A 27,791-nucleotide genomic window follows, 5' to 3' on the forward strand; every position below is an offset into this window, starting at 1 on the left:
ATCCATCTCAAAACAGATCCGCCCTGGACTATAGTGAAATTACCTGAATACTGTCCTTTTCATTCATGTGCAACTCTAGCATGATCAAAAATGTTCTCCCTGTTACTTAGTACGCTTATGTTTGGTCTTATGATTTGGTTTATCATTCTCTAACATAGTAGGAAATAAAACAAGCGGTATTTTAAGCAAATATAATTTTTTATTATGAATACTGACTATTGCAATAAAAAATTGTTTATTAATCAAAAGTATTTCTTTATCTCAATACCCTAACCATAATTTACAAGAATGGTCACAAATAAGCAAAGGATTTAAAAACAAGGAACATATTTTATTGAATAATCTTGATATTTAAAGGGGTAAACGATTTTTCGGATATAGTTACTGATTATCACATAACTATATATAAAAATATTCCTGATAAGTGAAAAACAAATAGAATTTGATATATTATCTATTTGATTACAAAGTGATAGAGTCAGTTTTAAAACCGACACCTAAAACTATGTTGTTCATTTATAAAATTTTAGTCCTTTTAATAGTAGTATCCATAGCAGCTAGTGATATCTGTACCATTTCAAACTATGACCAAGTAGACGAAGCCCTTAGCAGTTGTAAAGATATAGTTATTTCAAATCTAACAGTGCCAAGTGGAAAAACTTTAAATTTAAATTTAAAAGAACGTTCGACAGTTACGTTTGATGGTGTCATTACTTTTGAGGTTTCCTTCAGAACGGGCTTTCTAGTGTCCGTTGCGGGGAAAAACGTTTTGGTTCAAGGAGCTCCAGGTACAAATATTGTATACAATACAAATTTATAATACTTAAAACAGTTTCTTTCATTTAGCTGATTTTTTTAATTTATTTTTTACAGCAAATTTACAATCTACTCAGTATTACAGAAGTATTTAGCAAATATGCTGACTGATATTTGGCTTGTAGCGGTTACCGTCCATTAACGGTTCTCCAAGTCTTCACCTAATCCCCAAGGTCTTCGGGCCAGCTTCTATTTAGACGTCTAGTAGGTAGTCGTGGTTGGTACAGTTCTCTGATGATTTTGCCATCGTTTCTGGAATTTCTTTCTTTGGCTCTGTTTGATTGAAGGTCAATGATTTCTTTTATGAATGGAATACCAAGATCGTTGTGTATGGTATCGTTGGATACGTACCATGAATCATTGGCTATTGTTCGTAGGGTTTTCGACTGGAAAGTTTGTAGGATCTTGGTATGTGAAGCAGGGGCGGCCCGTGAGGTAGTGCCATAGAGCCATGGCACTACCTTGCTAACTATGCAGAAACATATTTTTTTATCTTAAAAACATTTTAATGCCTGTTTATTTTTTTTGTGAATATTTCTCTTTATTTTTCTAATTTATATCAAATCTGGCAACTGTGTAGCGCAATGCAAATCTACCGACTCTGGCCACCCACAGCTGACCGGATAAAGGATGAAAATCATAAAAATCCCAGTGCCGAACGGCATAGTGGCTCGTGAGAAAAGAGAAAGATTGTATGAGCATCCTGTGTAAGTGACAGAGAGAGAGAGCGGTATTGCACTTTTAACATACGTTTAAATTGGAGTATCCGTGCCAGGCTCGAAATCTCGAAAAGGAAGTTAGTGGATCTTAAGATACAATGTTTTAGATCTACATATTTCTAGTTTCTTTACGCGTTCGCTTGACGCTATTGTGTTTATTGTCTACTACTGTATTGTATATTTGTGTTTATACTCTACTATATTTTTTAATTTGTAATTATTAGTTAGTGCGTTGTGATCGTGGGTGTCGTAGGTATAAAAATAATATTTTGATTATTTTCTACGTTTAATTTATTTATTGACAATGAATCAAATTAGTATATTAAAAAACTCTTTTGGTGGTTTTTCGTTAGAAAAAAAACTACAAATTAAAGAACTCGGTCGGCCTTTACCCGATTTAAAAATTGAAAAACAAAGTGGAAATGGACAAAAACTTCGCTGTCGTAAGTTTAATAAAATTATTTATGATAAAAATAGCTGGTTGTGTGGTTGCGAACAAACTAATAAACTCTTCTGTTTTGTATGCGTTTTGTTTGGAGGTGACGAGACTTGGTCAAACAAAGGCACCGATGATCTTGTACATATATGGGAGAAATTGAAATCCCATGAAAAATCTAAAGTGCACATGAATAACGTTTTTAGCTTTTCAATGCTTGGTAAGTTAAATATAAAAACCCAATTAAATTCAGCTTATCGTGATACTCTAATTAAACATAATGAACAGGTAGATAAGAATCGATATTTTTTTTTATTTATATTTTATATCCTTTTTGACCATATCGTAAAACCGCCACAAAAAATTTAGGCAGCTGCCCGGATTCTGGCACCACCTTCCTAAAGTTATACGAGCCGCCACTGAGTGAAGGTTTACTGCAACCCCAGAGTTCAATTCCCTAAGACCAAATAGGATGATCTTGTAGATTAGTATTTTATTCTCGAGTGATAGTTTCGACTTATTTCCTAGTAGCCAGTACATTTGTCTAACTTTTATATTTAGCTGTGTCCGTTTGGCTTTGATATGGGTTTTCCAAGTAAGCTTCTGATCTAGATGTAGCCCTAAATATTTCTCTTCAGATTTTTGTGGAATTGGAATATTATTGATGTGTACTTGGGGACATATTTTTCTTGTTGTGAAAGTAATTGCTGCCTATTTTTTGACGTTAACTTTAATCTTCCATTGTTCAAGTCAGGTTTGTAGCACTTGTAGGTAATCTTGAAGTTTGTTTGCAGCATTTTCAGGATCTAAGTCTGAAGTTAGAACTGCTGTATCGTCAGCAAAAGTAGGCATTAGAATATAATTATTGGCAGCAGGTTTCGCCAGGAAATGTTCTTGAGGGGGGTCCAAATACAACTTAAATTTTTTGTTAGGTTAGACGGAAGGCATTGAAAAAATATTCAGAATAAATTTTAAAATTATTTTAATATTTTAAAAATTGCAATAACAAGTGTTTACTACTTTACTAAGATATACCATCTATATGACGACAATCTCACCCTAGTAAAGTTGTTTTTAATAAGTAATTTCACCATTGTATCTTCAATATCATTTTAGCTTCCCTGATGATGTTAGTGACTACTAACGAAATATTGAATTCCGTAGAAAACAGTACACCTGGTCTTCTATTCAGCTATCTACTCAATAATTTTGGGTTATTTGATATATCATTATCATCCAGCCTTCTTCATTCAAAGTTGAACATAGGCCTCCCCTAATTTCTTTCAGCTCTGTCGATCTTGGACTTACAGCAACCAATTCCCAGCAACCCTTTTGACGTTGTCTGTCCATCGTGTAGGTGGTCTACCTCTACTTTTTCTGTCCGTTCGTGGTCTCCACACTGTAATTATTTGGGTCCACCACATTTCTTCATTCTGGCTACATGACCCTCCCAATTCAACCTCAGCTATGCTATTCGCTCTATGACATAATCTGTGATGATGATTTGATATCTATATATCTGGCTTTGGATGTTCCAATAAACGGAACAAAGAGCCAAGTCTTTCTCAAGAGTCTTTCGTTTTCCATCTTGTTTCTGGGTAAAGTTTTTACTCGCTTCATTGTTGAGAACGAAGGTTCCACACTGGCCGTTTTAGTTGCCAAAATTGTAAGGAATTTGCAAATGTTTAAAGAACAAATCTTTATTACAATGTTTCATTACGTGGAGAACTTCGGTATTTGGTTCCAAAGATGATATTGTATTACAGTTACACCATAACATATACCTACATATTTAGCTTTTATTGCTGCAAGGGAAGTGTCGCGGGAGTAATGGTAGGGGAGCCCAAGCGGGGAATTTTGCAGTTACTCGAGCGCGTCAGATTATCATATGGGGAGAAACCTGGTATCCTGCAGATGTACCTCTACCATATATTGGCTCTTAACACAGGGAAGTTCGTTAAGAGGGCCCGAAAATAAAAATCTATCCTTAAAAATACTCGAAATTGTCAGATTAAGATAAGGTAAGTTGAGTTCATTCCCAGAAAACATTATACATGAAGATGACATTGAAACGGTTGAAAAGTGTACATACCTGGGAGTAGAAATATATGCCGATGGATCAGAAGATGGAGAAACACGGAAGAGAATAATGCAGGCAAACAGAGCTCATTTTGCCCTCTCCCATATATTTCGGTCTAAAAGTGTCCACCGAAATACAAAGATGAAAATCTATAAAACCTTAATTCGGCCAATAACATGCTATGGCAGTGAAGCCTGGGTCCTGAAAGGAACATCCAAAAACAAACTCGACACATTCGAAAGGCAAGTACTTAGGAGAATACTAGGACCTGTGAGGGAAAACGGAATCTTCAGAAGTCGATACAACAGCGAGCTTTAACTTTATAAGGAAACGCCCCTGTCAGACTTCATTAGAATATAAAGATTGCAATGGGCCGGACATGTGATAAGAATGGGAGACGATAGGCTACCAAAACGAGCACTGAATGCTAGAATGAAAGGAAAGAGACCGGTTGGGCAGCCACGAAAGCGCTGAGAAGACACAGTAAACAGCGACGCACAAGGCCTTTTAGGAGTCCGTGTACAGGGCTGCTTTATCCATTAGGCAATATAGGCAGTTGCCTAGGGCGGCAAATTATGAGAGGGCGGCAAAAATACTGTACAAAAAATATTTGTATATAAAAATTGAAATCGAATAACATTTAAGTACATAGTATATCCATCAATGGAATATAAGTGGGCATTCATTTCTAGAAACAAATTGCATTTTCTTAACACTATTCATTCAAAAAGGAGAGAAGTTGTAAATTCAGGGATTATTAGGCCGTCGGTAGCACTGCAAAGGCGGCGGGCGCCGGGCGCACTGTTCTATAATTTTTTAAACTCAATCCTTTTGGGTTATTTGTGGTTGAAAATTTGCCATTTTCATTGAAAAATGTCGCCTTTTCGGACGGTTTTCTGCGAATACCTTAAAAATTATGCATCTAACGAAAAAAAACTATATAAAACATTTTTGTAGCTTATGAAAAATCAGAGATTCGTTCCTTCATAAGTCTTCTTGTGATAACATAAAAAGAGATATGGTAGGTGAAAAAACATTTTTTTGTGCATGCTCAAATCGGTGTGTTCAACTTAATAACAGAGAAATGGTCGATTTTAATGGTATAACGCTATCAATATATTTTGTAAGTACTGCCTGAAAAGACCTAAACGGGCTACACACTCTCGGCGAAGTTACTTCGCCAAAGTTGACCGAAGTCCGAAGTGCCTCTCTACACACTCGTTCTACTTCGCGAGAAACACATTCAAGCGGTGCGATACCGACAAAGATCCCTTTGACTCGGACGCGCCAGACCGACAGATTTCGGAAGTAGAACGAAGTTAGGCAAAGTTACACAAAGTGGCCGTCTACACTCTCGTACTTGTTGAACCTCGATCGACTTCGGCGAGAGTGTGGACGGCGTTTTAAATTTCGATTACATTCAAACTAATCGAGATATGGTTCAACAAAAAAGGATGACTAATTATTTATTTTAAGATAAAATGCGAAGTATATATATTTTAACCCCTCATCCATCAGATTTAAATGCATCGTTTTGCTTCTACAATACCTTTTACTACAGTGTTATTTCTATGTTCAACAAGTTGGACGGGTTTAAAATGTATGGCTTTTGAAAAATAAAATAAGATCACATATAGAGAGCATTTTTAAATTTTGTTTAAAAATCTACCTTTTTCTCCATGTAACTCGAAAATGATAATGAGATACAGTAATTAATTGTTATCTAAAAGAAAATCTACATTTTTGTAAGGTTTTTTACGTATCTCCTATCACTTTCAAATTACATGGAGAAAAAAGAAGATTTTTAAGGAAATTTAAAAATACTCATTTTTCCTTAAAATACATGAGTCATAAGTTTTTTAAAGGTCTAAAATCAACCATTTCTCTGTTATTTTAAGTTGAATACACCGATTTGAGCATGCACCAAAAAAAATCTTTTTTCAGCTACCATCTATTTTTTATTAAAACTAGAAGATTTATGAAAAATGAATCTCTCTGACTTTTCATAAACTACAAAAATGTTTTATATAGTTTTTTTTTTGTTAGATGCACAATTTTTATGGTATTCCCCAAAAAACAGTCTCCGAAAGTGTCATTTTTCAATGAAAATGGCAAATTTTTAACTACGAATAACTCAAAAAGTATTGAGTTTTAAAAAAAAGTTATACAACAGTTTTTGCTTAGAATTAGGTTCTCTAAGTCACTTCCGGTGTTATTTTGATAAAAAAGTTTCACAAAAAAAGCGAATATTCCGCGAATGAATGTCAGATCGAAAAACTAAAAAATAAGTCTTCAATAATTTTCAAAAATCTATCGAATGGTACTAATCATGAGCCCCACGGAAGGGGGTGGGGGTAAATTTAAAATTTTAAATACAAACCCCGCGATATTCCGCAAAATGGAAATCAGATCGAAAAACTGCAAAATAGACTTTCAAAATGTTTTTGAAAAATATATCGAATGGTACCAAACACGAGACCCCACAGAGGTGCGACTTTTTTCGAATTATGGATAGATGGCGCTATAATCGGAAAAACGGTTGTTGGAAATGGACAATTTAATTAAAAACTGGAAAGTCCCCACAAAAATGGAAAATTTTACTTAACTATTTTTGGTTTAGGACCTAATAATAACAACCCACCAGGTCCCCATAACGCTCGAGTGACTGCAAATTTAGCATACGTTGCTCCCCTACCAAAACAGGCAGCCAAATTTTCTAGCAATTTTGCTTTTTCTGTAGAGCCAAATGCAGGTAAAAGAATTTGAAATGCTTTTGCTAAATCTGATTTTTAAATTGGATGTAAGTTGATCCGTTCACTGAATAAAAACAGAAATAATCCTAGTAAAAAGTAATAATAATTACGTTCACTTTTTCAAAAATGTTAATAATAACATGGGGATAAACTTGCTGCCTTTGTACAAAAGCCGAGGTAGTTTTGGGAGGGGTCCGGACCCCATGGACCCCTCCCTTGGCTACTTGCCTGATTGGTAGGTATATCTGCTGTATAGAGTAGGTATAAGAATGGCCCAAGGACACTACCTTGGGGGACTCCAGAAGGGATAGGATGAAAGTTTGATGTTAAAGCGTTAACTTTGACTTGAAAATATCGTTCGTTAATGTAGGATTTAAGAATGAGATAATATTTGGTGAGGAATGTGTGATCTTCCAAGCAGCCTTTTATTGTGTTAGTGATTCGAAGGCATTGCTGAATGGTGAAGTGATGCTGTCGGAAACCAAATTGATGCTGTGATATAAGTTTATCGACTTCAATAAGATCTTGAATTCTATTCAGAATTAGTCTTTCAAATACCTTAGACATAACAAGTAGTAAGCTGATGGGATGGTATGAATTAGGTTTAGTAGGTGGTTTACCTAGTTTAGCAATGATAATAATTTGGGCCAATTTTCATTGTATAGGGTAATAACATAATCGTAGCATTGAGTTGTAAATTATTGTTAGTAGGACGACAGCTTTTCTAGGCAAGTGCTTTAAAAGTTCTCTCACTATAAGATCGTAACCTGTAGCTTTCAAAGGTTTCAAATTTCTAATTTTTTTGCGAATTTCTGTAGGTGAGAATGTTTTGACAGGAGGCGATAGTTGACAGGGAGCGCTTAGAAAGTTTTTGGTCGTTTGGTCATTTGCATTGTCGAAGAGGTCAGGTGTAAAAATATTTGCAAGGTGTTGAGATTTTTGTCAGATTGAGCCCAATCTCCGTCGGATTTTCTAATTGGTGCTATGGGTGTAGTCGGTCTTTTAAAATTTTTTAGTCGCTCGCCACAAAGAGTGATCTTCAGGAGATAGATTTATAATGTAGTATTCAAAGTCATCGTTTCGAACTTGTTGCAACATTGTGCGTAGTTGATGTGTTAATCTGTTTAGCGCCGTTTTATCCAACGGGTTCCTTGTTTTTTTGTAATTTAGCACGTGCTCTTCTTTTGTCCATTATTTGCTCTCTTATATACAATGCCATGTTGAGATCTCTTTGCATAGTTTTTTATTTGCAGGAGTCGATTTCCAGGCAGCGTCTTGGATTAATGTCGTGTAATATGCAATTACATGCTCAATATCTCTGGGGCACTTAGCTGATATAGATTTCTATATCACTTATAAGAAGCAAAGGGCCTATATCAAGAAATGGATATTCTTGGGTGATTAGAAATGCCTATAAATCTTCTATCTGCATTCCATTTACATACAAGATTCGCGAAAAATGGCAGTTTGTAGTATCTTTTTGGTATATATTTATGCAGTATTTAAATATATTTTTAATAGTATATTCATGTAGTATAAAAAATCAATCCACATCAACATTTAAAATAACCACCTTAACTACAAGAACAATTAAAAGAAAATTATTAAATCAGCATAATATGATAGGTACCAAAACACCTGCTCGAATGAAAAAACATTTCATTCAGTAAGAAGAAAAACTTGAAGCAAGGAAATGACAAACCGTCATAAGCAATCAAGTAATGCCCAGAAGAATGGATTCAAGGATACCATAATAATGTAAAGGGCATATCAGAAAATTTAAAAATATGGGAAATTACTACATCACAACATTACAAATAACCAACACAATATTCTGTCCAAAACTAAACCAAAGAACATACAAGAGAGATCAAAGGACTACACCTGTAAAATAACCGATTAAAGCAACAATTTTTTAAGTACAAGAAAGACGAAGAGGAAGAGGGATGGTATTGTAAATGTAAATAGAAATAAACTATTCTAAATGGGAAATAAGCCACAATTTAACTAAAAAAATGGTTTCATTAACATTAATAAAATCATTTTTTAGTTAAATTGTGGCTTATTTCCCATTTAGAATAGTTGATTACAAAAATGCCACAGGGAAATAGCTTCAGAACAACATTTAGTAAATAGAAATATAAATGACGAGGGAAATGGAAGCTGAAATGGAGAAGGGAGGGAAGACGAAGCAAAAAAGTCAATCAAGAAACGCCCACAAGAAAAGATTCTAAGATGACAATACCGTATTTATGTAACGGGCTTATTAGAAAAATTAAAAATGTAGCAAATAAAAATGGAAATAAAATGATGGAAATAAAAATGTAGGAAATGTAGAATGAATCACAACATTCCAAACAACTAATACAATAATTTATTATTCTAAATGGTAAATATATGTAAAGGGCTAACTAATAAGGTATAACTAGTACAATGAAATATACTGCCCAAAACTAAACTGCTGTAAAATAGAAACTCTATGAATGCAACAATTTTTAGCACTGAGTGTAAGAAAGAGGAGGAGGAAGAGGAAGCAAAAAGGAAGAAGAGAAAGAGAAAGGACAAGAAAATGAGAACGAGAAAGAGATGATGAGAGAGAAAGAAAAAGATAAATAAAAGAGAAAGAGAAAAAGAAAGAGTATATAAATTCGTTTTAGTAAGTGTTGAAATCTTTATCTTGTCATCAATTCTACAATATTTTTGACAATTTTTATTATTCCGGTTTCTAATTATTTTAACAACTAAATCTCATATATTTTAAGGTAGCATTTTAAATGGTCAAGGCGAAAAATACTGGGACGGTTTTGGAGATAATGGAGTAGTTAAACCAAAATTCTTTAGGGTGGCCACAAGTGGTGGGTCTATTTTCAGAAACATCTATTTATTGAATTGTCCACACTTTTGTGTGGGTGTTTATGCCACTGATGTTACTCTCACCGGATGGACCATTGATGTCTTAGCAGGAAATACGGTAGGATGTGTTTTTAGTTTTCTTCAAAAAATATTTGTGTTTTTTTATTGTGATGCAAAAATTAAGGAGTTTAAATAATAACTCCATATCTAAGCATTCTCATTTTGGCTACACGCATTCGTTGTCGTTTTTTATTTTTACTTGCTAACATTTAGTTCCGGACATCATAGTAGGCTTTTTTGTATAATTTTTCCTTTAGCTTCGTTGGGATTTTTGTGCGGTTGGAATTTTTATAGTATGCGGTCTACCTGGAGTAATATTCCTCTTTCCTGGAGGAAAACTCTTATATAAAGGAGTATTATATTTGGATCAAAATAAAAATATAAAATGAAATGAAAGTAAATCTACCAGGTCATTTTATTTGAAAACAGACGTTGATCCAGTTCTTCGACTCTACATTTTCCTATGCATGAAACTATTCACGAATTACTTTTTCCTAGGTCTCTTTTTTTAATCAGAGAAACTAGTATCGCAAAATTAAGCCACTTGTCCATGGCATGGAAACCACGATAAGTTAAACACGGATAAACAATACGATGTCTTTGATACCTTTTTTACTATGTCTCAGTGACAGTGACATTAGCGCAGTAGTTGTTGTTTATTAGTTTATTTGAATTTATTATTTATTTAGTTTTTCAAATTACTTAACTTTTAGTATTTGGATATCATTTTAATTTTAATTTTGAAGCATAAGTATTAGAAGGAGTAATTGTAACTAACGACTAACTAATATTTTTTAACCTACAAATTGTCATTATACTACATGAGTGTAGCTATAGTTCTGTTGAATGGAAATTTATTTGTTTATTTTCGAGATTACCGTTAAACTTTTTGTTTTTTTTTTATTTATTACCTTCTTATATTCATCTTTATACTAATAATAGTCGGTATGATGCTCAAGCTGTTTAATGTTGAGTCCATCAATCTCGTCAATAGTGAAAAAGGATTAAACACTTCAATAAACTAACTTTATAAAATACGTCCACCGGGTTAATAGCCATTTCATAACAATTATTACATTTACAGAACGTATCAATGATATTAGTGATAATAGTAAAGAAACTAAATTTGCATAAAATTTATTGTATTTTCCTAAATAGTAGTACTATAGATGTTTATTAGTACTTTGGAATAAACATTTCGCCTACAAAGGTACCTTTTATTATTGTGTGTAAACCCTTCTGAGAAAAGAATATGGTGACTAGCCGCACATTTATGCAGTGTCGACAAAAATAATTTATACAAAATAAATAAAAAGCATAAGTCAGAATATATATTATTTTAATTTTAATTTTTATTATTTAATAATTATTACTCTGTCATATCAATTTTCTTTTTTAGTTGGGAAGTAACAAAATTGGCTAATTCGCAACTAAAAGAGCAAATTGTTATGACAAATTAAAAATTATTATTATTAAGTATTAATTTGCAAAATGATAATTCTTATGATTTATGCGTTTTATTCATTTTGTAAAATTTTTTTGTCGGCATTGTAATATAATAGGTACAGCTTATACACCGCATCCATCAGTAGACAGCAAACTATATAGGCTAGCGGCAGGCACCCCCAAAATGGCCAGGTACTGACCACGGAGAGGTGAATCACCAATTTTAGACATACAGTGGAACCCCGATAAGTCGGCCCCCGATAACCCGGAAGTCCGGCTAACCCGGACCAATTTTCATCAGTTAAACATTTTGATTTTCTATACATATTTTGTATTTTGACAATGACACCCGTTCTGGGCGTCGAAATGTTAATAAAATTATTTTTTCAATTTAATTGTGGCTTATTTCCCATCAAAATGTATGTATGTAATATAATATTTGAGAGATAACGTGTATTTGTGTAATTTGAACTATACGATAGTAAAAATGACTCATGGCACAAGCCGGCAGAAACAACAGGCACCTGTCTGTAGTATTCCTTTATTTTTTATTTCAAACTGTGTTAGCATTGTTTAAGAAAGACTAATTAAAAAATTCTTTTTTAATCAATTGTCTTAGTTTTCACTGTTCTTAATACATAATAACAAAACATCGTTCCGATTATTGTGACTGTATGAATACAGTATTGTATTGTTCGCTTCCGTTTGCTTAGGTTTGTGTTTGCGTGTTTTTAGTAATTTAGATGTGTAGGTACTGTGCATATTTATATATATTTCATGTTATTTCAATTCCAACGGAGTTTGTCTGTAAGTATACCGTATTTTATTAATTTTTACCATATTCTCCGGCTAACCCGGATTTTCGATAACCCGGATCGGCCGCGGTCCCGATTAATCCGAGTTATCGAGGTTCCACTGTACTAGCCTAATAAAATAAAAAAAAAGTCAAAATGTAAATTCGTACAGGTTAAAACACATTTTATATCAAAGTTTAGGTGGGTACAAAAGATATTTTCAAGAAAGTATCCAAATCATACAAGGGGATCATTGTTTAAATAATTAAAAAGGGGTCATTCTTGCAAAAAAAAAATACTTTTTTAACTGCTGAGGTAATTCACTTAACTAATGAAGGTCTATGGGATTTTTTCTGCAAAGTTGAAGGGTAAATCTTTCACATAAGACTTACTAAATTAAATTTGACCCCCTATTTATTTAAATAATTGTATATAAAACTTTAAAAACAAATTTGCAAAAAATTATTTTTAGCGTTTTAAATAAGCACTATAAAATATCTTATTTTACAGACTAAGTTGCGCTATGCTACCAGTATTAAGTAAAAAAAAAATTGGTTGAAAAATATTTAATATTTTTTGAGATATTTAATTTGTTTATTAAATGTTACTATATTTTCAATTGCAAGAACGCGGTTGTTGCCAAAGAAATATTCACCTGCTTAAAATCTCATTATTTTTATTTTTATGTATATTTTCGATAAATGTATTGATAAATTCAAATTTCAATTAAACTCCCCCCTAAAAGGCATTTGAAAATTATTCAAATTTGTTTATAATTTGTTTTTTTAATAACGTCGCGGGGATTAAGTATTTTGAAACGCCGTTTCGATAATTGGGTTCCTGGGAATTTTTTACTAATTAACAAAACTTTTTGTCGTTTTTTCTTCTTCTTTTTTTTTTTCTTGGAGTTATATTACTACGGGCCCTTTTAGAGATAAATTTTATTAAGAATGTTGAATCTCTGAGTTGTAGATTCTAGACCTAAAAATATTAAGATTTAACTAAAATCTCTTAAATAAAATGTGGCTACTTACTGAGTTACAGGTTGTTTTATTTAAAATTTAGGAATTATTGTTAACAAGTACTTTAAAACTATTTGACGTATCCTTATCATACTTGGCAGAAAGTGTGGCTATTATACACCCTACTAAATTGTGATTAATAAACGTTTCTAGCTAGTGCCAGAGGCGTACGACAGGGGATAGTGAATGATTGACCCTTCCCAAATTCTACGCCACTGAGTGAATTACTATTTTACCGAAATTTTTCGATTCTACAATACTTTGTATGTAAATAACTTTATTGGTATCGATAAAGTCATCAGTTTGAGAGATATTGGAAGTTTAATATGAATGAATGGATGAATCAAAATAACTATGCCGTTCCATTTTTAACGTCCAATTTCTCGAAAACTAATGACTTAATCTTTACCAGTAAAGAGTATATTATTTACATCGAAAGTATTGGAGAATTGAAAAATTTCGCTAAAATAGTAGCTCAGTGGCGTAGAATTTGGGAAGGGTCAACCATTAACTATCCCCTGTCGTACGCCTCTGGTAGCAGCTAGAAACTTTTGTTTATCACAATTTAGTAGACTGTATAGTACCCACACTTTCTGCCAAGTATGATAAAGATACGTCAAATAGTTTGAAAGTACTTGGTAAAAATAATTTTTTAAATTTTAATTAAAACACCCTGTAACTCAGTAAGTAGCCACATTTTATTTAAGTAATTTTAGACCAATGTTAATATTTTTAGGTCTAGAATCTACAGCTTAGAGATTCAAAGAATAAAATAAATTTAAAGATACAAGAAAAAAAAAAGAAGAGGAAAAAAAGACAAAAAAATTTGTTAATTAGTGAAAAATTCCCAGGAACCCAATTATCGAAACGGCATTTCAAAATATTTAATCCCCGCGACGTTATTAAAAAAACAAATTATAAACAAATTTGAATAATTTTCAAATGCCATTTTAGGGGGAAGTTTAATTGAAATTTGATAAGATTTAATACAGGTGAATATTTATTTGGCAACAACCGCGTTTTTGCAATTGAAAATAGAGTAATATTTAATAAACAAATTCAATATCTCAAAAAATATTAAATATTTTTGGACCAATTTTTTTTTTATTAATACTGATAACATAGCGAAACTTTTCCTGTAAAATAAGATATTTTATAGTGCTTATTTAAAACGCTAAAAATAATTTTTTGCAAATTTGTATTTAAAGATTTATGTATAATTAGTTAAATAAATAAGGGGTCAAATTTAATTTAGTAAGTCTTGTGTGAAACATTTGCCCTTCAACTTTGTAGAAAATAATCCTATAGATCTTCATTAGTAATTGAATGATCTTAGCAGTTAAAAAAGTAATTTTTTTGCAAAAATGACCCCTTTTTAATTATTTAAACAATGATCCCCTTGTATGATTTGGATACTTTCTTGAAAATATCTTTTGTACCCACCTAAACTTTGATATAAAATTTGTTTCAACCTGTACCAATTTACATTTTGATTTACATGTAGTGTAATTTTATTTTACTAGACTATACTGTATGTTGTTGAAGGTGCTGAAAACGAAAATGAGATTTATTTCGAATTTCATGTGAGGGAACATTGTCAAAATCGCAATTTTACCCTAAAAATAAAAAAAATAATATTACGTTTTTTTGCGTTTACCTCGCTACAACTCTGTTCCATTTTAATATTTTTTTTTCTGAAATTTTTACAGTATATAGCTCTAACATTTCTGAAGACAACGACCTATTTCAGGCGTTAATTCTTATTCTGATAAAGGTTATGAATTTTTCAAAGGAAAAGGTGCAGATTTGTGCAATGCAAAGTTTAATCTCAAAAGTTAAGTGATGAAATTTAAAATTTAGCCTTTTAATCACGTTTATGTTACAATAGAGAGTACGAAGAAGTTTTCTTGAAAATTTTAGATCAAAATGTTTATAGAAAAAAAATAGTGCAACTTTTATTATCGACATTTGAAATCCCAAATATATCGGTTATTTTTCGAGATACTGACCATGGGTTGAGAATGACTAATTTTGATCTTAGATTATGTTTTTTCTGATGTTGAAAACGAAAATAAAATTTATTTTAACTTTTAGGTAGGGGAATATTGTCAAAAGCGCAATTTTACCCTAAAAATGAAAAAAAAGTGTAATCAAGTTTTATTGCGTTTAACTCAGTTCAACTCTGGTCGATTTTAACATTTTTTTCTACGGTTTGTATACTGTATCTTGCTCACTTTTTTGAAGACAATGGTATCTGCTTTAAGCTTATAGTCTTATTCTAGTAAAAGTTATGAATTTTTTAAAGTACAAGGTGAAGATTCGTGAATTGCAAAGCTTAATCGCAAAATTTGAGTGAAAAAATTTGAAACTTATCTTATTAATCACGTTTATGTTAAAACATGGAGTTCAAAGAAGTTTTCTGAAAAGTTTTAGTTACAAATGTGTTATAGAAAAAAATGGCGCAACTTTTAATATAGACGTTATACATCTCCAAATTAACGCTTATTTTTCGAGATAGTGACTATGGGCGGTGAATGGCTAATTTTGGTCTTATTTAATGTTTTCGATGGTTCTGACAAAGAAAAAGTTGTTTATTTTGAATTTTATGTGAGGGAACATTGTGAAAATCGCAATTTTATCCCAAAAATGAAAAAAAAAAAAAATGGAGCCACGAATGTTTACGTTTAACTCGCTACAACTCTGTTCCATTTTAATGCTTTTTTGTCAAATTTTAACAGCATATATTTCTCACATTTGTAAAGACTATGAGAGTAACTTTAGTCTTCCAGTCTTTTCTTCATAAAAGTTATGAATTTTTAAAAATCAAAGGTGCAGATTCGTAAATTGCAAAATTAAATTTATCTGTTTGATTACGTTTATGTTAGTCTATAGAGTTCAGAAAAGTTTTATGGGAAGTTTTAGATCTAAATTTGTTATAGACAAAATATATGGTGTTACTTTTAATTTTAAGACAATTGTGATTTAATTTTTTTTTTGGGCAAAATAGCAATTCTGACAATGATCTTCCACCTAAAATTCAAAATAAACTTGATTTTCGTTTTCGGCACCATCAAAAATATAAAGTAAGAACAAAATTAGCCATTCACTACCAATGATCAGTATCTCGAAAAATTAGCGTTATTTTGGGGATTTATAACGTCAATGTTAAAAGTTGCATCTTGTTTTCTAAAAAAACATTTTGATCCTAATCTTTCCAGAAAACTTATTTGTACTCATGTGTTAAAAGTTCAATTTAAAACCTATATTTCAAATTTTGTCAGTCAAGTTTTGCGAGTAAACTTTGCAATTCACGAATCTGCACTTTATACTTTAAAAGATTCATAACTTTTACTAGAATAAGACTAAAAGCTTAAAGTAGTAACCATTGTCTTGAAAAAAGTGAGCTACAGATAGTGTACAAACTTCAGAAAAAAATATTAAAACGGAGTTGTAACGAGCTAAACGCAAAAAACGTGATTTTTTTTATTTTTAAGGTACAATTGCAATTTTGACAATATTCCCCCACCTAAAATTTAAAATACATTTCATTTTCATTTTCATCACCGTCAAAAACATAATCTAAGACCAAAATTAGCCATTCACCACCCATGGTCCGTATCTCGAAAAATAAGTGTTATATTGGGGATTTCTAATGTCAACATTAAAAGTTACACAATTTTTTTTCTATAAAACATTTTGATCTAAAGCTTTCCATAAAACTTCTTTGTACTCTCTTAGGTCTGGATCCCGCGTATGAAAAAAAGTTGATTAATAGCAAGCTGAAAATTTGTGAGTAGCTTAAGGGTGTCTAGTCGGATAAACTTTGATATATGAAAACACTGGAACAGGGGCAGTTTTAATTGTGGAACAGGTTAAAAACTTGGAACGGTCACACCACGAAAACGGCATATTTATTTTGTCCGACAGAACAGAGTTAAACTCTTCGAGCAGAGATTAAACTCTCATGCAAAAATCAGACTGCTATTTATCACCAAATGGGCGTTTTAATGAGTGGAACATGTAGAATATGTCAAATGACAGCAATTATGACAGGTGATAAATAGCAGTCTGATTTTTGCATGAGAGTTTAATCTCTGTTCGGAGAGTTTAAGTCTGTTCTGTTGTACAAAATAAATGTGTCGTTTTCTTGGTGTGACCGTTCCAAATTTTTAACCTGTTCCACAATTAAAACTGCCCCTGTTCCAGTGTTCCCATATATCAAAGTTTATCCGAGTAGACACCGTTAAGCTATTAACAAATTTTCAGCTTGCTATTAATCAACTTTTTTTCATACGCGGGATCCAGACCTATCTATTTTAACATAAAGGTGATTAAAAAACTAAATTTTAAACTTCGTCACACAACTTTTGCGATTAAACTTTGCTATGCACAAATCCACACCTTTTCCTTTGAAAAATTCATAACCTTTATTAGAATAAGAGTTAAAGAAAGAAAGAAAGAAAGAAAGAAAGAGTTAAAGCTTGAAACAGGTACCGTTGTCTTCAGAAATGTTAGAGCTATATACTGTAAAAATTTCAGAAAAAAATATTAAAAGGGAGGTAGACGCAAAAAACGCAGTTTATTTATTTTTTTATTTTTAGGTTAAAATTGCGATTTTGACAATGTTCCCCCACATAAAATTCAAAATAAACCTCATTTTCGTTTTAAGCACCCTCGAAAATATAAAGTATTAATAAAATTAGCCATTCACCCCTCCGTGGTCAGTATCTCGAACACTAAGCGCTTTTTTGAGGGTGTGCCGCTCGTGTAATAGTAGAAACGCGACGGTAGACGGAGACGGCGTACTGTAGTAGCACCAAAGATGGATTTAACCAGTCAACCAGTTTACATAAAGTGTCTAAACAGAAAGACTGGTAGACAGACTATACAGACTATACTAGAACTATAATAAATTCCAAATAAAATTTCATATAGTTATGTATTAATTTTTAATTATTTTTCAGAGGGGAGGTCTTAATACCGACGGTTTTGGAATACATTCAGGCAAAAATATAGTCGTACAAGATTCTGTTGTAATGAACCAAGACGATTGCGTAGTTGTCAATTCTGGTACTGATATGATATTTAGAAATTTGCAATGTTATGGTTCCCACGGTCTGAGTTTTTCTGTTGGTAGTAAAACTGAAGAAAATGCAGAGGCCGGTATAGTACAAAATATTACATTTTTGGACTCCCTTGTAGCAAATGGACTGTACGGAATTCATATAAAAACGAAGAAGGGATCTGGAACGATCAGGGACGTTATCTATGAAAATATTCAATTATCAGGTAATAAACGTCAGTAGTACCTACTAAGGACATAAACTGGGGTCGTATTTTCAAATTCAATCGAATTTTTTCGTATATGAGTTAACCCGAATGAACAATTTCGTATACGAATATAATAGTATATTAAGTATGGAGAACGGTAAGGGTTTTATACCGATCGAAGACAATTGTTTGGAGGAGGAGCGGAGCGACGACTCCAATTATTGTCTGAGATCGGTTACCCTTAACGTTCGACATGCTTATAACGTTTTTTTCACGATTGATACCATTATAAATTATAAAATTAAACATTTTCGTCATATTGACTAGTTTCATTCATTTTATCAAGATAGATACTTTGGTTGTTAGGTAGTAACTAGGGTGCATAACAACAATGGAGAATTGAGTTTTTATTTAGTTGTCAATAATTTTAAGTACAATTTTGATTATTATAAATTAAAATATGAGCGAAAGTGAATTTAAAGAAATTGAACGGGCTCGGGAAGAAGGGTATTCCGCAATTATTCCCGAAAAATCCAAAATCCGTTATCAAAATACCTACCAAAGTTTTAAAAAATGGTGCGAAGGCAAGAATTTAAGAATCGAAGAAAATACTCTATTGGCATATTTCGTTCAAAGACACATGCAGTTGAAAGCTCCTGTAAGCCCCTGGGCAGAATATTCAATGATTACCTAAATCCACCGTTTTTCTTTATGATGGCATTGATATTTCCAAGTTTTCAACTTTGAACGCGTATTTGAAGAGAAAAAATGTTGGCTATAGGCCTAACAAATTGTACCGTAAGTTTCAATATTAATAAATAATTCGTTAGTTTTCTTTATTCTTTCAAAAAATAAATTAAAATTAAGAGATTTTTTAACTCGACGGTAAGTGAATTACTTACCGTCGAGTTGGAGTACTTACCGTTGAGTTGGATTACTTACCGTCGAGTTGCTAGTAAATGTCACCTACTGACGTAAAATCTGTCACGGTAAACAGTCAAAAATGATCAATCTTGCAAAAATGTATATTTTTGAATGTCCTTCGAAATGTTATATATTAATAGTTATATCTATGGTCTATATAGTTATATATATGGTGGTTCAGTATCGGTCGAACAAAAAAAAGCTGATCGAATTTATTGAGACCTTAGAGGATGGAAAATTTTTTACCCTCTTCAGGGTAAGATTCTCTCTAAGATTGAGACGCATCCATTGTTAACCCAGGAACAGTCGCGCTCTTTTATGTCACGTAATCGGTAGCGCGTTAGATGTTATCTAACAATACGTATTTAAACCAATTTTTTATTTAATAGTATTTTTATTTACTTGTTATGTTAAAAATATCTATTTCTAACATGAGGGAAACACAAACAGGGAACAAGCGCTAAAATAAAAGATAGAAGATACAAAGAAACGGACCAAACACTAAAATATAACTGCTTACAACTTTTATTTATGTTTAATATTATGTATAGATCGTTTAGATAATATACAGAGAGAGTTTTATGTATGGAAACCCTCAATTTTATCTCGGAAACGGCTTGCATGATTTCATGAATTTTGGTTGGTAGGAATTTTCTAATACGGCCGATATTATAAATAGTGGTAATTACATTGTTGCCAGATCTTTCGTTTTTTCTGGTAATCTAACGAACTTTCTTATTTCAAATGGAACACTCTGTATATGTTTTGCGTTTTGAAGTCCTTAAAAAATACTGATTATTTTTCAATTTATATTGCCTATACCTAAATGGTACAATTTCGGAGTTATTGCTACATTTATACTTACTTACTTACCTAAGCCGTCCTCTTGTACCTTACGGTGTCGAGGTAAGTGGAGAAATCATACGTCTCCATGCCTTTCGGTCAGTAGCTAGTCTTTCTGCTTCTCTCCACCCAATATTCCTTTTTACGCAAGCCTTTCCAATATCTGCGTTCCACGTTCTTGCTGGCCTGCCTCTTCTTCGTTTGTTGTCGGATGCCGCTTTCCATACCCTCTTTACAGTTCTACCTTCACCCATTCTCGCCATATGTCCGAACCACGATAACTGTTTCGTTTCAAGTCTGTCTAAGGACCTTCCAATACCGCACCTTTCCCGTATGTCTTCATTTCTTATACGATCACGTCTGGTCACCCCGGATACCGCACGTAAATATCGCATTTCGCATGCTTGAATTTTACTACGCATGTTGTTATTCATTGTCCACGTTTCACTACCGTAGATTAGCACCGACTCGTATACAGTTTGAAATACTTTCGTTTTTGTTTTTAGGCTTACTTCTTTCTTCCTAATAAAACTTATTTAGCGCATAGTATAATTTTGTTGCACTCATTACCCTGCTGTTTACTTCTGGTTCTATATTTCCTTGTCCATTCATTGTTGATCCTAAATACTTGAAGTCCTCTACTTGTGTAATAGTCTCATTATTCAGCTTTATATTTATATTTTCTTGAGTTTTCGATATTACTAAAGCTTCTGTTTTTTCAATATTTATTTTCATCCCAAATTTCTTAAAGGCTTCATTCCAAACATTTACATTTACTTGCAAGTCTTTTTCTGATTTTGCCACAATTACCAGGTCATCGGCATAAATCAACTCTGACACGTGAACTTCTTGAAGTTTATACACCCCTACCCTAGTTCTTTTTACCTTACCCCTGCATTCTTTTGCAATTTCGTCCATTAGAGTGATGAATAACAAATGACTCAGAACACCACCTTGTCTTACACCTGTCCTTGTGTAGAATTCTAGAGATGAGCGATTTTTCGTTCTTACATTATTACGTGTACATTTATATATACTCTTTATTGCTTGGATTAACTTCGGTTTCACATTTCTACGGTTTAATATTTCCCAGATCTTGTTACGTGGCGTCCGATCAAATGCTTTTTCCAAGTCCACAAAACATAGAAACAACTTACTGTTATGTTGTAGGGCTTTTTCTGATAACTGTCTCACCGTGAATATGAGATCGGTTGTACCTCGCCCTGGCCTAAAGCCGCATTGACTATTATCCAGTGTGGCCTCGATATTTCCTCGCAGCTTTTTTTCTAGTATTATTTCGTAGATTTTACTAGCAACTACCAACATATTTACAACGTACACCTACATTTATTTAAAAAAAATAAACAAATTATAAAAATCATTTTTTTTTTGGGCCCAGGTAGACATTCATTTTTGTTCTTTGGATCATTGGGAACAAAAAAGGTTGTTTTTATTTTTCTCCAAAGTTAATCGTTTTTGAATAATAAACAATTTAAAACTGAAAAAAAAATCAAATAATGACGATGGTTAAGATTCAAAAACATAAGTAAAAAATATAATTTTTGAAATTACGAAGAACATAAATTCAAGCTCAAACCTTCTTTATCAACTCGCCATGAGATTTCTTGGCACGTTTTATTCTAAAACAGGACGGGCGATCGGGCTGCATTAACAACTAAAAAACAATATTTTAAAATGAAAGAAGCTCAAATGACTTAACTGATAAAGTACGGCTTTAACTTGAATTTAGGTACTTCGTAGTCTCAAAAATAATATTTGTTATTAGAGTTCTATAGAATATATTTTATATTTAATATTTTATATTTATTTTTTTATATATATTTTTATATTTATATAATTATATAGAATTTATTACAGAATATATTCGTTCAATGTCATATTTCAGTCTGTCAGTTTGAAGCCAAGATGAAGACTACAATATAGTCTCACTACATTTCCATATTCTTTTAACATCGACTTATTGTCGACATTGTTGTAGCCGATATGGCCTAATTATTGTAACACTAAGGCCTTTTGACCTATCTATGTAGCTAGTTCCAACTACTTTGGATCTAAAATTTTAACCTGATGATGGACTGATTGGTCCAAAAACGTTTGTGTTTTTTGTACTCTAGATGTACCCATTTCAATCCAATTTGGATCTTTTTAGATAAAATTTTTAATAAATTTATATACCATCTACCTACAAGTGAAGTTTTACTTCCTTAGTAAGATTTTTTATTTGTGTTTTTGAACCTTAAAAATCGCCATTATCCGATTTTTTTCAGCTTTAAATTGTTTATAACTCGGAAACGATTAATTTAAGAGAAACATTACACAAGACCTTTTTTGTAGTAAAGAAAATAGAGACGTTCTCACAAACAATTTATTTTACAACTGACGACCGGTTTCGCTTTCTACAATATTCATAGTATCTTCAGGTCCCGGTTAAAGTAAAATTAAATGCTACAAACAACAAAAAACCAGAGTTAGTTAAGTGGTCTGGTTTAAATCAAAAGTTAATGATCAAGCCAATATCAAAGTACATACCGGGTGGTGAATTGGAACACGGGCCATAGGAAACTCAATGTAAAATTCTAAACTGTTGAATTCTTGCTTCCCTAATTATTTTACATCAAAAGCCATAAGAAACTATTTGTAGAGAATTGAAATATGTATTGAAAACAACTGTTAATATTGTTCTACGAACAATAAGTATTCAAAATTTTGTAAAAATATAATACAATTTTCAGAAAAATACGCCAAAGTTACGCCATACACAGTGCAATAATGTGTATAAGATTGCATTCGGTGACAATGAATTTATTATATTAACAATTTGAACTGTCAATTTCTTTATTTATTTTATTATTTATTGTTTAAAACACAATAAAGTTGATCAGATACCCTCAGTTAAGGAGAAAGTATTAATAATAAAGATATTTTCTTCAGTCAATAGTGTGCTCACTGTCAGTTAAATAGTAACGTGTGGCCTAACATGCCCACACATACCTACTGCGGTAAATACATTATATTTTTCAAAATTTTGGAATGTGTTTAAATCGTAGAACAATTGTAACTTCTGTTTTTATTACAGATTTCAATCCTCTACAAATAACTTCTCATGACTTTTGATGTAACATAATTAGGGAAGCAGGAATTCAACAGTTTAAAATTTTACATTAAATTTTCTATGGCCCCTTTTCCGATTCACCACCCGGTATATTTATGCATGCACATAAATACCCACTTATACGTACGCATGGTGTACAATCCTCATACTCACATACATGCACGAATTCATATGCAGTGGCAACCAAAAGTATGTTAAGTATAAGATATATACTTACTTTCCGGTATAAGGGAAGAATATAGTAGTATTCAATATCATACTTTTTCTCTGCACTTTGCTAAAGGGATGGTTGGTAAAGGGATATATTTGAATGTAATATATTAACAAAATATTGGCAGGACCTTGAAGGCATTAGTAAGATACACGACATTAAACCGAGGAACTACAAATTATTAGTTATATATAAAGTGATGTTATTTTTAATTAATAGTGTAGACTTTAATTATATAGGATTGTTAGATGTTGTTCAGGATGTTCAAGAACTTATAGATGTAAAATTGGGTGTGCGATTTTTTAGGCAAGATTGGACAACTATGCAATAGTTGTGATCCGATTGTGAAATTTGTTTGATTTGTTTAAAAATTGAAATCGAAAATTTGAACAATAGTAATTTGCTAAAAATTATTTATATTAAAAAGATTAAAAGTGTCAAACAATAAAATCATTAATATCTAATTCAGAATTAAAGTCAAGTGTGTAGGTAATGCAGTAGGTGAAACTAAATTTATTGTAATATAAAGTTATAATTATCTGTAGTGCAATGAAACTTTGTGGAATACAACTAAAATAAGTTTGAAAAAGTAATGTATGAAAAAATAATAAAGAAAAAATCTTTTTTTTAATAAATCTTTATGGAATACAACTAAAATAAGTTTGAAAATGTAATGTATGAAAAAGTAATAAATGAAAAAATCTTTTTTCATTTATGTTAATATCTGCTGAATTTAATAAATATCTTTTTTCTTCTCAACGATCCATTACTTTTCGCGGTAATCGTTATGTGGGGGGGGGGGGGGGGGTTAGCTTATTACATTTCTTCATACATATTTTTGTTTATCTTGCCCAAATAATAAATATCGGACCAATATTAATTTCCTTTACAGATAGCCTATTTAAACTATAATATTATTTGGATATTCTTTCCTACTTTAACTTGATACTTGGTAATTCTTTGTATTAGGTGATTGTGTAATAAGTCTTCGAAATGCCGCCCCTTAAATATTATTAAAACTTAACTTTTATTTTTATTAAAAGAAACTACACAAAATGAATGAAAACTTTTATTTTAAAAACAAAACATACTTTAAATTAAATGAAATATGTATTAACACTACACAAGTGGTTAGGCGTAAAATTTGCTTGCAATGCTTTTTAAATTAATTAAAAACTTTTTTTATCGAATCCTGAGAAAAAATAATTAGTATTTTTGAAACATTTAAATGTAGAATAAAAGATTACGTTATTACCGAGGGCCGAAAGTCTCTGAAAATCTTTATAATGTTTATTTGAATAAGTTACAGGGTGAAAAAAAAGCAGAGAAAATTGAGTGTAATTTTTATTTCAAATATCTTATTCAAAAGGATCATTTTGTTTATTTTAAGGAACTTTCAGCCCTCGGTAATAACGTAACCTTTCAATCTGCGTTTAAATTTTTCAAAAATATTTATTTGGATTTTCAGGATTAGAAAAAACAAGTGCATTAAAAAGCATTTCAAGCAAATTTTGCGCCTATGCTCTTGAGAGTGTAGGCGCAAGTATTTTACGGCTATCCCTACTTTTTTTTTTTGTCTTAACACAGCAAATTACGTGTAGTAAAATTCTCACTGGTATGGATATGGAAATATTACTTGACAATGTCATCATTAACTATAAAGAGATGGCTTTTGAATGTTCTTGAATAACTGTTACGTCTATAATTGCATTATTAAATCAGTTAATTAATATGATAATTTCTTCACTATTTTATTTAGTGATTGCAATAATTTATATACTGTACAACAAAAACTAATACTCAATCGAGAAAAGAGGAAAAGTAATAAAGTGATTTTTTAATAATATATTGTTACTATGGAACGCTTACAATTTTGAACATCTTTAACAACAAAATACTTGGATCACAGAATATATCTTGGTGTATTCTCTGATATAAACAATAAATAACTTTTTATTAAGTTCACGTCTTAAATCAATTATTTATCAAATACACTATCAATATCATTTAATTAACTCAAAATATTCCCGATGCCGTGTCAAATATCTAAAATTGTCACTGTCTTGTCACCATATTCTATTCGATTCAGTGCGTTGTATGACAAAGACAAAGCGAATGTTCGATTTGAAAAATATCTTCACGGACATGGTGTACATTTTTTTTGAATCCTAAAAAAACTAATAAATATTTTTAAAAAAGTTAAACGCAGAATGGAAGACTAATTATTATCGAGGGCCGAAAGTCCCTTAGAATAAATAAAAAGTTTCTTTTGAATGAGATATTTGAAATTAAAAATCATACTACATTTTCTCTTAGTTTTTTACCCCTGTAACTTATTAAAATAAACATTATAGAAGTTTTCAGGGACTTTCGGCCCTCGGTAAGAACGTATTATTTCATTCTTTGCGATTAAGTTTTTCAAAAATACTTACTAGTTTTCTCAGGATTCGAAAAAAAAAAGAATTCCATTTAAATAGCATTGGAGCCGAAACTTTGTACCGGCTCCACTTAAGTAACATTTACAAAAATTATAACTTTACCCTTCTGACCTTAATTTTGGCAAACTCGTCAATCAGATTGGTGTAGTCTAGTGGGGATAGATAGGTGTAGCAACTAGTCATAACTGTATTGAAATATGTGCTAAATTTTTAGCTTTCCTCGTCTTATGGAGCTTCGTAAAAAGTTTTTAATTTTGAAAAATTTCTTTCATCACTAGCTACGGAGACAGGGAGTGTTAATACAATTCTTAGTTTACAACTATATTTGGGTATAAAGAAATTAGGTCATTTTGGCACAAATAGGTCAAAACCTCCAAAGGTTTCATGGAGTATGGTATCATTTGAAATATATCACGCAATTCTTCTGGATTAAATGAAGATTAATACAATATTTTTCTAGTGTTTCATCATATATTTCCCTCAATTTAAAATATCATATAAACATTTCAAAATTTTTGTTATGAGTTTCTAGAAGCTAAAATCGATCAATCAAAGATTTAGCGGCAATATCTAAAATATAGATAAACAAATTTATTTTAAATTTAGTTTCATCTGTTAAGAGCTCACCTACAGATTTTTCGTAGTCAAATAAACGCTTTTTTCTCCTGGCTCGAATTTCATTTTCAGCTGGAAATTCGTAATTACCTCAAAAGGTTGTGCAATTTCATTAAATTTTCATTTGGTCATTAGCCATATTGCCTGTAACTTTTTATTTTTTTTTACAGTTTCTGACAACATTTTTACACAATCTGACAATTTTTTTCATTTTACTGATTATGCCGCCCCCCTTGTGATGCCGCCTGATGAGACTGCCTCGCCGCACGGCACGGCCCTGTACATCGTTTCAAATCTCTGCTCTTATTTTTTCATGGTGATGTAGTGGTCGATATTTTTTTACCAATATTTTAATTTTTTAACTTGGCCATGCATTTTTGGCCAATGCATTTTAATTGCATTCTTTTTTTCAAATCCTAAGATAAATGATAATTAATTTTGAAAAATATAGACGCAGAATGAAAGACTAGATTATTACCGAGGGCCGAAAGTTTCTAAAAACTGCACTAAAACTTTTGAAAAATCATAGGGGCGAAAAAGAAGAAAAAATTGAGTGTGATTTTTAATTTCAAATATTTCATTCAAAAGAAACTTTTTGTTTATTCTAACGGACTTTCGGCCCTCGGTAATAACATAATATTTTATTCTGCATTTAAATTTTTTAAGAATATTAATTTATTAGGTTACTCAGGATTTGAAAAAAATGAGTGTATTTAAAAAGCATTGGTCCGAAATTTTGCGCCTATGCTCTTAACATAGATGTTTTAAACAATAGTTTGAACTATGTATTTAATAATTAGTAATCATCACTGTTTTTTTTTCATACAGGTATAACAGAAGATGGAATTTACATTAATCAAGATTACGAAGATATAGGGAACTACTCGCGAGAATTTGAAATACACAATCTCAAAATTTCGAACGTCTATGGCTCTATTCAAGGATTACTGACGAGACCTGTTCATGTTGTTTGTAATGAAAATAAGTGTTCAAATTGGACTTGGTCCAATATTAATATTTTGGGAACTAGAAAGAGCTATTGCAATTATATTCCAGATGGATTTAGATGCTAGCAAATTACATGTATATTTTCAACAAATTCTCCAATTTCACGTATATCCTGATTATCTTTTCGGTAATAAATAAATATATAAAATAAGTTTTATTCATTTTTATTTTATATTTTAAAGCTACAAAATATGTATCTATATGACCAATATTACCAATGGAATCTCAACAAGAAATAAAATGCCGTATCAAACGAGCAAGATCAGCTTTTATTCAACTCAAACCACTACTTTGTAACCACAATATTTCCTCCAATCTCCGTTAGGTACAGAGTGAATAAGTGCTATGTATGTACCATATTGTTATACA

General features: G+C 31.5%; 2 protein-coding genes across 3 annotated transcripts in view; both read left to right on the top strand.

Moving 5' to 3' along the window:
• The window catches only part of LOC126882338 (uncharacterized), a 380,011-nt gene that overhangs the window by 85,661 nt on the left and 266,559 nt on the right, over positions 1-27,791 (top strand). The gene's annotated exons all lie outside the window — the stretch shown is intronic.
• Positions 476-27,574, top strand: LOC126882337 (polygalacturonase-like). The gene is made up of 4 exons (XM_050647234.1): positions 476-788; positions 9,567-9,775; positions 17,944-18,268; positions 27,243-27,574. The coding sequence occupies exons 1-4, from the start codon at positions 506-508 to the stop codon at positions 27,485-27,487; spliced, it is 1,062 nt and encodes a 353-aa protein (XP_050503191.1). The 5' UTR covers positions 476-505; the 3' UTR covers positions 27,488-27,574.

This window comes from Diabrotica virgifera, chromosome 3 (assembly GCF_917563875.1).
Source record: "Diabrotica virgifera virgifera chromosome 3, PGI_DIABVI_V3a".
Lineage (NCBI taxonomy): Eukaryota > Metazoa > Arthropoda > Insecta > Coleoptera > Chrysomelidae > Diabrotica > Diabrotica virgifera.

Bases quoted from the DNA above. Each gene is read 5' to 3' on its own strand.
- LOC126882337 (XM_050647234.1), top strand. From the start codon at position 506: ATGTTGTTCATTTATAAAATTTTAGTCCTTTTAATAGTAGTATCCATA. The intron at 789-9,566 runs GTACAAATATTG...ATATATTTTAAG, and splicing joins TTTGGTTCAAGGAGCTCCAG to GTAGCATTTTAAATGGTCAA. The intron at 18,269-27,242 runs GTAATAAACGTC...TTTTTCATACAG, and splicing joins TGAAAATATTCAATTATCAG to GTATAACAGAAGATGGAATT.